The 12518-nt window shown below is 36.7% G+C and overlaps 1 protein-coding gene across 2 annotated transcripts in view; it reads right to left on the reverse strand.

Moving 5' to 3' along the window:
• Positions 1–2026: 2026 nt before the first annotated feature.
• The window catches only part of rhobtb4 (Rho related BTB domain containing 4), a 36270-nt gene continuing 25778 nt past the window's right edge, over positions 2027–12518 (reverse strand). For both annotated transcript variants that reach the window (XM_051894302.1, XM_051894301.1), the window contains 4 exons: positions 9956–10106; positions 9415–9503; positions 9086–9191; positions 2027–8170 (listed from right to left, as the gene is read on the reverse strand). In XM_051894302.1, the coding sequence (XP_051750262.1) occupies positions 7989–8170; positions 9086–9191; positions 9415–9503; positions 9956–10106 (528 nt within the window). In that variant the 3' untranslated portion in view covers positions 2027–7988. The remainder of the gene's footprint in view (positions 8171–9085; positions 9192–9414; positions 9504–9955; positions 10107–12518) is intronic.

A 12518-nucleotide genomic window follows, 5' to 3' on the forward strand; every position in this document is an offset into this window, starting at 1 on the left:
CACATTTATTTAAGAATAATATTGAGGAATTCCATTCTGGACAATAAAATCTTAAGAACAATGAGATATTCTTCTCAGTTAACAGTTAATAATCTATGATCGCATTACCTCTGAGACATTACATTAAACAGATCAAGACTTTAAAGGAAATTTTAACAGAGAAAATTGAACATACTGTGGTACCAGTCATCATACATTGTGAGATGTGTGCTTAGCCGCAAAAGTGCCGCTGACCTTTTCAGGAATTTACTGATGTTTTATACGTTTTATGGGAAATTTTACTTCTTGATGGCATGAAGGGAAAATGTTCAGACCCCTGCTTATAGTGGGATAAGGCTATGATCTAATTGAAGAGGAATGCAATGGCAAGGTCAGGTATGTAGCTTATTATAAAAATTATGTTTTTTGTTTTGTATAAAAACCTACAATTAAAAAGGGGAAACTAGTGTCACTTTTCAGAAGACAAATGCATTTTATTTAGATCAGAAAGAACAAGATTTTCTAGATATCCACCGTGACACAGAGTTTTTGGAGTTGCACAACTACTACAGCCATGAGAATGTTGCCACATTGTGCTCTCGATCAGTGTTTCTGGCCGTCATGAATGAAACTGTGGCACCACTGAACACATCAGTCACAGATCTGATGACACAAGCACCAGGGTTGTAATCAGTGTCTCAAAAACACACACCAAGGAGACTTTCTGGTCTGCTAGCCACCCATCTACACAGACACCCTCTCTTTTGGGGCTAAAGCATATGTGTTGGCTTTGCCCCTTCAAAGTGTTACTGGAAATGTTGCAGTGTGTGAGTGTGTATGTGTGTATGGAGATGACTTATTTCCTGTGATGTGTATTCCTCAGAAAAATGCAGCACTGCAACTGCCAATGTCCCAAGGAAAAAAAATTTGACACTTTACAATAATGTCTCATTTGTTAACATTAGATAATGCTTATGAGCAAAATATTTTTACAGCATTAATTAACCTTTGTTAATGTTAATCAAAATATTCATCTTCATGTTAGTTCACAGTGCATTAACTAATGTTAACAAATACAACTTTAAATCTTGAAAAATTATTGGTAAATGTTGAGATTGACATTAACTAATGCTGTATAAGTATTATTAAATGTTATCTTATCTAATGAAACCTTATTGTAAAGTGTTACTGAACTTGCCTGTGTTTGCATGACAACCAAAGACCTCATACTACAACTGATTTATTAAATCGCTGGAGACTAAGATTTTTATCTGATTCTGTCTTGGCATTTGAGGGACTTGGGGAAAGAAGGCAGTAACTTTTTGATGACTCAGCTATTTTGTTAGCTACTTTGTGAAGGAGAGTTTTAACACAAGAGCCAGCTGGATAACAGTTTGACTTACTGTGAAAACTCTGAGCAACTAGCAGAAAGAATTTCATTTTAGTACAGAACAATTATAACAATATCTAATTGTAATCTAATTGTACATGGAATTTTTTTCATAATTCTAATGGCAAAAGATTGTGAAAGTGCATGCGAATTAAAACCTCCTAAACTATTTTTACTTAAGTTTAAAAAATATCAACAAAGGCCTATATATAAACATATATAATGTATACATTATTTAAACTATTTTATGTATGTGTGCGAGTATGTGTATGTGTGTGTGTGTGTATATATATATATATATATATATATATATATATATATATATATATATGCATGCTATATTTTATGCTAAAATATATTTAATAAGGCGTTTAGCAAGGAATATAATTATTAATATTTAATATAGTGAGGAAATGCTTAAAAACAGTTGTATGAAACCGTGTATGTCTCCCTCTGCAGGACATTTAACAGTAGTGAATTTCTACAAGAAGCTTTAGATCCCTTTTAGAAATGTGAACCAATCATGTGTCCCAAGAACAGTTTAAATATGAAAATGATTATTATATATAAAAACAATGCTAAAATGTGTTAATGTTTATATGGCCAGTAGTTACAGTTAACATTCCAAAGCAAATAAAAACACTGCACACAAAGAAATGAGTTCAAAGAGTTCAGTTAAGTTTTATTAAAAGCCAAGCAAACATTAAAATACTGAAACAAATAACCTTTTCCAACCCCTTTTTTGCTCCAAATTTTACAAATCACAGTTGTTCAAAAATATTACAAACGATTCAATAAAACGTTTTCTTTTTTTTCTTCTTTTTTTTGCAACAGCAGCAAAAACATTCTGATTTTGTATTTTAAAAGCCCTTAGTAGTGTGTATGGTGTGTATGTGTGTGCTTTTCTGGTTCAGAACAAGGACAATAATTACAGAATCAGAAACTTTTCGGTTTAGGACAAGAACAATAATTAATCAAACTAAGAAGTTAAAAAGATAACCACAAAGTGCAAAACAGCTTTAAATAGTCACAGATTTGAAAGAGGAAGAGAGGTCAAGGGAAGGGTCAGCCGAACACCTACCTCACCCCAAGAAGACAAAAAAAAAAAGGCAAGGACCACTTAAACAGTTCACCTCACCACACAATTGGAAAGAGAGACAGTGTCTGCCATAGGGAATGCAAACGCTCCACTATAATTGACAGATGTTGTTCAGAGAAGTAATACGGCCCTTTTCTTTCATAGAGATGAAGGTGGGTTTCATAGTACAGAAAGGAAGCTGGTTGGAGAGCCCTCCTGTTGAAACACAGACACTAACAAGGGCTTGAAGTGGTCTCTGCCTATGACCTGAGGTCAGATTATTAATTTTACAAGCATTAAGATGTGGTTAACCGTTCCAGTTTAATACAAATGTTGAGAATATTCAGTTTAAAAAAAAAAAAAAGACAATCACTGCAATAACTGCTGTCTGGTATTAGTATGTTACAAAAATACACCTAAACCAAAATCATATTACAAAAACCATGTTGTGTAACATATTCCCCTGCCCTACATAAATTTATATGACCCTTAGCTTTGTTTAAAAAAAAAAAAAAAAAAAAAAAAAAAAAAACTTCTGCTGACTGTAGAGGGCGCAAGTATGCCTCTGCTCTGACTTTGTTAATGTGCATGTGTTTACGTTCACTCGCATCCAAACCAGTTATGATCACTGTTCACAACAAGCACAATTTTCACTCGGCTCAGCACAAGAAAACAGGGATGAAAACACCCAAAATGTTGGGGGGGAAAGCATAAAAATATTTCACATCACTCGAAGAACAAAGGGTATTGCTACATGCTGGCCACAGGCATGCAGAAAGAGCAATACAGTGGTCTGCTGGCTGTCAGCTAAACTGTGTATGTGTTTGTGCACTACAATTACCTTAATCAAAACTAAAGGCAGTGACCTCTCTTCAGAAAAATGTCTTATGTTTGAAAAAATGTTTTTTTTTTTTTTTTTTTTTTTCTTCAATTAAAGGCACGGTAACACAAGAATAAACCACAATTCTCAAGTGCTCTCGTTATTCTTCTAAACAAGCGGGTTTCTTGCTGTACTGCTAATAAATAAACAGAACTAGCTACTGTACAACCATAATGTGTCATTAATAATGAACTGAACATGATAAATGTTTAGTCTAAATGATCTGTGAGAGTTATCTGGATGGACTTTTGCAATCAGGGCTAGTTTCTTTTTTCAATAAGACAAAAGTGCATGATAATTCCTTAGTAACGAAAGCTACAGTTATTCATAATTACATACAAGTTAGCGCTTAGACCATTATCATGCACATCTTACCTGTAAACGTGCACCGATAAATACTGTACAATTTGTCACTCAAGACTATTGTTAAATTGAAAGAAAATCGACAAAGAACATTGTCTGTATCAAATTTGAAGCTAAAGTGCATATTTAGCAAGCAGTTATACTGTTAGCAGGGATCTTTCGTTTTGTTAGCCACTGTAGAGGGCCTGAACCGATCTCACTTTCAAAGGTTAGTTCACCCAAAAATCAACATTCTGTCATTATTTACTCACCCTCGTGTTGTTCCAAAAAAAAATTTTTTTCTGTGGAAGACAAAAGATGTTTTGTTTTGTCAATATAATAAAGTTGAGTTGAGCTGTTTTGGATGCCATTGACTTTCATTATATGGACAAAACAGCTGAAACAGGAGGTTAAGCAGATGACAGAATTTGCAAATTTGCTGTACACAAGGGAAGATATTTGGAAGAATGTTTGTAACCAAGCAGATCTCGCCCCCCATTGACTACCATAGTATTTTTCCCCCTATGGTAGTCAATGGGGGGGGCGAGATCTGCTTGGTTACAAACATTCTTCCAAATATCTTCCTTTGTGTTCAGCAATACAAAGAAATTTATACAGGTTTGGAACAACTTGAGGGTGAGTAAATTATGAAATTATGGGTGAACTATCCCTTTTAAGGGCAAATTGACCTTTCTAATACTGTATATAAAACCAACTAAACCTCCTAAATACTACAGAAAAACATACACCACATGTCCTCGAAGTCAAAGTTAATCAAGGCCTATTTGATTAAAGCACAAGGTACAAAGACTTTGAGCAACCGACATAAAAATCTTATAGTAAGCATGAAGGATTTTTTTTAACGCAAGAACAAAATACGTAGGGCCACAAGGAGCACCGTTTTAATGGAAGAAACCGTTCCATGCTACAAAATGTTTTAAAAAGCTATAGTTTAGAAACAGTCAATGCCATGCACATCAAAGGCAGACCAAATCTAAAAAAAAGGTGCAAAAGAAAAATGGTCAAAGAAGAAAAAGTGCTAACAAGCCCAAAATCACCACAGCAACGATGCTATCAATGCCAACAGCATGCTGATGTTTGTAGTGTTCTCGAAGCGCTCATCTGGGGTGATGTTTTTTTACTTTAAGGGACAGACAGAAAAGCTGTGATTGAGTACATAATTCATCGCAGAGCCAGTCTGCAAATTCATAGTAAGGTCATACATTCATTACTAATTATCAAGCCTTTAGGCATAGTGGAATCTCTAAACATTCATTTATTTGTCTGCCCCTATAAATAGCTACTGCACAAGTGGCATTACTAGAGCATCTTAATGAGATGAACCTATAATAGTTCTCCTACAGGTGAATGTCAAAACAATAGCGTACAGATGGCAAGTGACTGCTCTCTGTTTTCCCTATTCTTTTGTAATTTATTTATTATTTGTGTGCAGATCAGCCTGTCTGGCTCTGCGTGTCTATTTTTGTAGCTGTTGATGATTTCAGCTCGTCTGGTGCGAAAAGCAGGGTGCAGCCTTGAGGAAGCAGAATCAGAAAGCCAGAAATAAAAAAAAAGGGTGGCATGGAAAACTTAAAATGTCTCTGATTTCTCATTCACTCCCAAAGTAGCTATTAATAACACTTTTGTTAAAAGGCACGGAACAGGCAAAACAAACATGCTTCACCAAGAAATACTTGAATGTAGAAGGGAAAGTGTAACATTGTCATAGGCACTCATGTTTTCAGATGGAAGGCAGTCGAGACAGACTCTAGCAAACGGATGATAATGACGCTTCACAGTGCATGCACATCTGAAAGCAGGAACCAAACTGTCAGTTTAACCACAAAACCTGTTTCCAAAGAAAAAGTTCAAAAGTGAAAGCTTTTCGATCAAAAAACGGAAGATACTTTTGATTTACAGCTTATATTAGGATATTTTGTTATTAGGATTGTCAAAACAGGTTAACTTGTGTAAAGGGGCGGTCACAATACACTTTCAGTTTCTCTTTCACTTCCATTCATACTGATGCGAATGCTGGAGACCGGAAATGCAAGGGCAAGCAAAGAAGTTTTGCATTTCGCTGCTTCCCAAAATTTAAATTTGGTGAACTCTGACCTTCAAATTTGTATCGTCTGAAGGCGTGTGAACAACAGAAGACCAATATGTCATGGTGTGACCAAGGGGTCCTTGATTATGATTTCACTTTTTTAACTTTAGTTAGTGTGTAATGTTGCTGTTTGAGCATAAACAACATCTGCAAAGATACAACGCTCAAAGTTCAATGCAAAGGGAGATATTTTCTTTGACAGAAATCACTTTTTAAGGACTACAACAAACGGCTGGTAAGGACTACAACGAGCAACTGCATAAATGTATCCACTAACCATTCTGAAATGTCCAGTTGCATTCTATAAGTTGTAACTTCTTCCTGAGTCTCTCCATCAATGTCCGACTCTGGTTTGAACAATGTAAGGTTACTGACAACTGAACACTTTTACTGACAATCGTAATTTTGGCTGTGCGAGATTCTCCTGCTTTGTTGTTGAGCAACCGAAGCGCGAGCTGTTAAAAATCCGCCCTCTTCTGGAAAGGGGGCCGGGAACATCAGCTCATTTGCATTTAAAGGGACACACACAAAAACAGCGTGTTTTTGCTCACACCCAAATAGGGGCAAATTTGACAAGCTATAATAAATTATCTGTGGGGTATTTTGAGCTGAAACTCCACAGACACATTCTGGGGACACCAGAGACTTATATTACATCTTGTAAAAGGGGAATTGTAGGTCCCATTTAAATCTGCAGGTTTGCTGCATTACATGAGAGTGGAGTAGATTGTATATTCTTACATTTTGCAATTATTATTTGTTAGTTATTTGATGAACTGAAGTGATTTTGCATGCTCAAAGTCTATTGTGACCGTCCCTTAAAGAGATGGGTTAGTGGTTGAAAGCTGTGACATTTAGCAGACTATAATCCTGCATGTGTAATGTGCAAAGTGAAGCGTCACATTGCAACATATCAAAAACTACAGGAAGTGGATTGATAGTTTCTCCCTCAGTTTGGCTAACTGCAGAGGTAGAGGAGCAGAGGAATAACAGAGGGGAGCGGCGAAGGAATAGGAAACAGCACAACCTACTTTTTGCTTCGCCAATAGCCAAAATTGTGAATTAGTGCTACAAAAACGAGTGCATTTCACAAGGATGTGAAGATCTGACCAGGATTGACAAACAAATGAGAAGCTAATACTTTCTAAAGCAAGGTAAACTCAGAAGGCATGGGCGCCCCCCAGTGGTGGAGGTGAAAGGCAAGCAAGTTGAAGAGCTTGCTAGTGGTCATATCACAAAACTTAATTAAACAGAATCTCATATAACAGTTGTGACTGTTAATACTCTCCTGGCAGTGGTAAAAATAGCCCTAATTTCGTAGTTTACTTGCTGTCAAGTTTTCATTTCAGCAGATTTTGGTAAGGCGTTTGTGTTTGAGTTGTCTGTCTGTCTTTGGTGCTGTCATAGAGCCTTTTTGTGAGTGACAGACTTGAACTACATACCCTTTCTGTTCTACCACATGAACAAAGCTAGTAACAGGACAAGTGATCTGAAAAATAGTTCTTCAGTAGGCAACACAATTGGTATTATATGGGGCAATGGAAGATCAAAAATGTTGAATTTTTAGTGAGAATGTAGGCAGGGGCATTTACCACCCCTTTACTTTAACAAAAAAAAACAAAAAAACATATATATCCCTGCCGCCATTTTAGTTGCTAGTTGTATTCAAAGCTAAGCTATATTTCAGCTTGTAGGCATTTGACATGACGGTTTTCCCAGAAATAGGTCTCGCAGAGAAAAGCTCAACACAGCAGCACCATGCAGCATCCGTGTGCCCGGGCGCCAGCGCTCAGACGGGGTGCTGGTGTGAGTGTGTGTGTGTGTGTGGTCTTGTATAATAATAACAGTCTTAAGAGGCGAAAGCAGGTCATTGTAATGATGCCATTCCCTACATGATGCTGCAACAAGACCTGTTGCATTCGCACAGTAGAACACTTAACATTGAGAGTGAGAAAGATTTAAGACTTTCTCCAAGCCTTCTCCCGTTTAATGACACACATGCTCTGAGCTCTTGTGGCCGGCAGCCCACGAAGGCCCAGCACAGGGAGGGAAGGCAAAAGCTCAGAGGCAAAGAGGCCCCGGGCTCGCTTCTAGCAGTCGGGACGGGCGCACTGAAGCAAAAACAGGGCTCCCCAGGCTTGGCTACATGCCTCTGGACTGAAATGAGGGTGAGGGGTATTGGGGGTTTGAATGGATGGATGGAGGCAGACCCTCAGGAAATGTGGGGTGCTGAGGAGGATGGATGTCTCCAGAAGCACCAACCCCGTTTGGTGTGCTGCTTGCGTAGAATCTCTTCCTCGCGCTCTCGCTCTTTTTGAGAACGGAGGTAGCGGTCTTCCTCCTTCAGGAACCAAACAGGGGGCCAGCGATGCTTCTCAAAGTGTTTCTGGTTTTCTGGAACAACAAATGAGAAGATGAAAAATCATTTTCTTGTCCAGTATTTGTGTGTGTTTTTTTTTTTTCTATGGAAATATCTAAAGATCCTTACAACAAGATACATTTACTTGAGATGCAAGATATTATGCTTGATGCTATGTGTTGTATTCAGAGACACAATTTAGATAGGTTTATGGTTAAGGAAAGACCTTTTTGGAAAAAAGTTTTTAAAAAAAGTAAAAAAATAAAATAAAATTTAAAAAATGTAATAAAATAAAATAAAAAAATAAAATAAAATAAAATTTTCTTATTGAACTAGGTTTGTATTTATTATCCCAGTGGCAAATAGTTTTTTCTTATGTTATAAATATTCTGATATTTTTATTTAGATATGTTTACTCGAAAACAGAATACTGATTAAGAAAATAATGAGGGTATAGTGCAGAGTACAGGACAGAATTTAATTTTTTTTAAAGTATATACACTACCATACACTATATACCTGTATACATTGTATATATAGTGTATGTACAGTATATATACACTACCGTTCAAAAGTTTGGGTTGGTATGATTTTTTTTTTTATGTTTCTGAAAATTAATTTAATCCCTATTTTAATATATTTTAAAATGTAATTTATTCCTGTGATGGCAAAGCTAAATTTTCAGCATCATTATTCCAGTCTTCAGTGTCACATGATCCTTCAGAAATCATTCTAATATGCAGATTTGGTGCTCAACAAACATTTCTTATTATTATCAATGTTGAAAACAGTTGTGCTGCTTTTTTTTCAGGATTCTTTGATGAACAGAAGATTTTTTTGTTTTGTCTTTACTGTCACTTTTGATCAATTAAACGTGTCCTTGCTGACTTTATTTTATTTACACATAATATCAATCAAATAAATAAATAAATACACTTCTTGCCCCTTACCAGGAGACATAGTCTTCATGTCTTTAGGAAACTTGCGACAAACACTATTGTAGTTGGTGCAGATGTGATGCAGACACCAGGCAGAGAGCTGTTTGGCATTGTGGAACTACAGCAAACAGAAAACAGAGTTGGCAATTTGGCACAGTGTGATTTCTCTCAATGAGGCTTATTTGAAAAGCAAAGTGTGTTTATCCTTTGAACTAGAATAAAGTAGGCTATGAATGAATGGTAATTCTGTAATATGCTCCATTGGTTATATTGTCACTTCATTACTCAGTGTCATTTGCATTCTTTAAAAGGCTTTGTTTGTTTATCTTTATTAATATTACCTGAGCCATCTCCAGATAGGCCAGCACCTGTCCATCAATGTCCACCCCTTTAACGGACAACTGCAACAGCTCCTCAATGGCATGTTGCTCTGTAGACCATGGCAAAACACCACACAACAAGTGTTAATATGTCAGCCATGAGGCTTAATGGTTAACAATTTGATGACAAAAAAAAAAAAACAACAACAACTCCATAACAACAAAATTGTCAACAGTGAAACATTTCTCACCTTCACTTGTGTATTTTTAACAAATACTACATGCTATTGTTTAGCTGTAGATAATATTTATTTTATTTATTTATTTTAGTCTTAAAGCTTTGACGAGTTTAAATGCTATCAACATTTTAGTGTTTGGCATGTGTTAAATTTACAGATACAAATAACAGAACAGTGTCTTTGCAAATTCATGTTCAAAGAGTTGTGTGTGAAAAAAAATCAAGAGCTCAGTTTTTTTTCCTCCCCAGGCCCATTAACCACAGAATTATACAGTGTTTTTTTCAAGGTATGCTGTCTGCCTTTGGAGCCATCACCATACCTACCTGTTAGAGCCACAAGGCGGGGAAGACAGAGGCGGTTAGATAGTATTATAAGGTCCATTGGCTCCAGTTCAGGGCATGGTGTCAACACACCACAGTAGAGAAACTCCAGAACGGCTCTCATACAGGCACAACTGGTGTTGGGGATAGACACCTGAAAATAGAAACAAAGAAATAAAAAGTGGGAGTTAGCAAAAAACACCCTAAATATTTCAAGTTCACTGTTATTAACAAAAGCCCACATTGAGAAAAGTTTGTGTAAACAGATTTCATAACCCATGCTGAGGGATGTTTATTCATAGCTCATCTCCAGGACATGGAAACTTGAGAAGCAGATTGATCCACGGATGAAACAATCTGCTCCGCACCTCTCCCCTATTGAGACCTGCATGGTCCTGGCTGCTGACCATTAGAGGAGGCCTTCTTGTTGATATGGCAGGACCCGTAGTGGCCAAGAAAGCGGTTAGAAAGGGATGTATTTGTCAAGGAAGGCTTGTGGAGGAAGGGGCCTGGGAGAGCGATAGAAGGGCGAGGGCAGCGGCCTCCACAAGGGGTCTTTCATCCTTCAGGAGATTAAAGCACTGTGTGAAACCGTTGACAGTCTCAGCTTAAAGCTGTGGAAAAATAACTCTGTGGGCTTGTCGCTACGGGAAACCTGGCCTCTGCATAAACAAGAGCCAACAAACCAGCCTACAGGAGAGACTGTCATCATATACGTTAACTGTGAACACAGAATATGCTTTAAAGAAATAATACACAACATTCAATAAGTCTTAGTTTCCTTATACTGATGCTTACGATTGTATTCAAAACAACCACTTGGTGCACCAATTTAATTTTAATTTATGGTGTTTCATGGATGTACGTCATGTTAGTACAAGCACACACTACCTTTCAAAAGTTTGGGGTTAGTAACTTTTATTCAGCAAAGACACATTAAATTGATCAAAAGTTTTCATTATAACAATAACAAAAAAAATCTATTTCAAATAAACGCTGTTCTTTTTAACTTTCTATTTATCAAAGAATCCTAAAAGTATCACGGTTTTCACAAAAATTTTAAGCAGCACAACTGTTTTGATCATTAATATTAATAATAATAATAATAATAATAATAATAAATGTTTCTTGAGCACTGAATCATCATATTAGAATGATTTTTGAAGGATCATGTGACACTGAAGACTGGAGTAATGATGCTGAAAATTTAGCTTTGACATCATAAGAAGTAATAACATTTTAAAATATATTAAAATAGAAAACAGTTATTTTAAATTATAATCATATTTAATTCTATAATTATAATATTTCACAACATTTCTGTTTTTACTGTATTTTTTGATCAAAGACTTCTATCAAAAACATTATTAAAAAAAAAAAAAAAAAAATCTTACTGACCCCAAACTTTTGAAGAGAACTGCATTTCAAAAATGAATCTCTACTGTGGGACCACTTTGCTCATCCTTCATAGAAAGTTGCAATTTTAGTGCCTTTGTACTATAGGAGCATACATGAAGGCCACATGACATAATTTCCATCGTCCAACACCATTCATAACCTAAATCACATACACTAAATCTAAAATGCAGGAGAGCCTATGTTTTGACTCTGCATTGGCTGAAGGGTAGAGAGCAAACAAAGGCATGCTTATTCTTTCAGCTCCAAGGAACAGGCAAGGAATTAGGGGAGAGCTTTCAGCAGGGACACAAAGAGGAAAGTGCCAGGCCTATGAATCAATCCATGGCAACCTTCTTCTTATGCTGTCGTCATGCTCAGACTAAGCAGTTGTTCCTCTGTGAATTAGGACAGGATGGAGTGGTTTTAATTGCCTCTGCTGTTACCCTGTTTGAGGACTGAACACTTATAGGGCGCAGATGCTTGTAGCAACCTGAAAACCACTAGCACCAGTGTCTTTATCTTGTGTAGGGTTTGTCATCTAAAATAGTGCTCAATGTGAGTAACATCTTCTTTATAATGCTTTAAATAACATGTACATCCAATTCAGAAAAGACGTGTCCACTTACCCTAAACTGCACTGAGTTGTGACTTAAACTAGAACAAGTGCAAGACTCAAAATGCATCAAACCACAACAAATGTCACAACAGAATCTGTTCTGCTTCCGCCACATGAGTTGTGTTTGGTGGGAAGGGACCGGTTGCTGCAAGTCAACACAGACTCTATAGGTCAGAGATGGTACATTGGGGGGTAACAAGATGACACTCAGCGGCACTTCAGAAGCCTAGGGGTGCCTTTCACCTGTCTGTCTCAAAGCCAATTAACAGAATGTCAGAGTGAATATGACCTCTCATTATGGCTAAAGGGCAGACTTAAAAGAAGCAGAGGAGACACAGTAGGCAACTTCCTGATAAAACCCAAAGATAACAATGGTACTACAGTATGAGTGAATGGAAATTTTGTTTGCCTCAATCCTCCAAGCACAATCAAACAATGCATACACAATGATACGTATACAAAAGGTGGAAAGATTTTATGATGCTGAAAATCCTGATTATTGATGCCCAAGTTGCTTCTTTTTTGTTGGACAGGTATGGGAATGAATTATTG

Source organism: Ctenopharyngodon idella, chromosome 5, assembly GCF_019924925.1.
Source record: "Ctenopharyngodon idella isolate HZGC_01 chromosome 5, HZGC01, whole genome shotgun sequence".
Taxonomy (NCBI): Eukaryota; Metazoa; Chordata; class Actinopteri; order Cypriniformes; family Xenocyprididae; genus Ctenopharyngodon; species Ctenopharyngodon idella.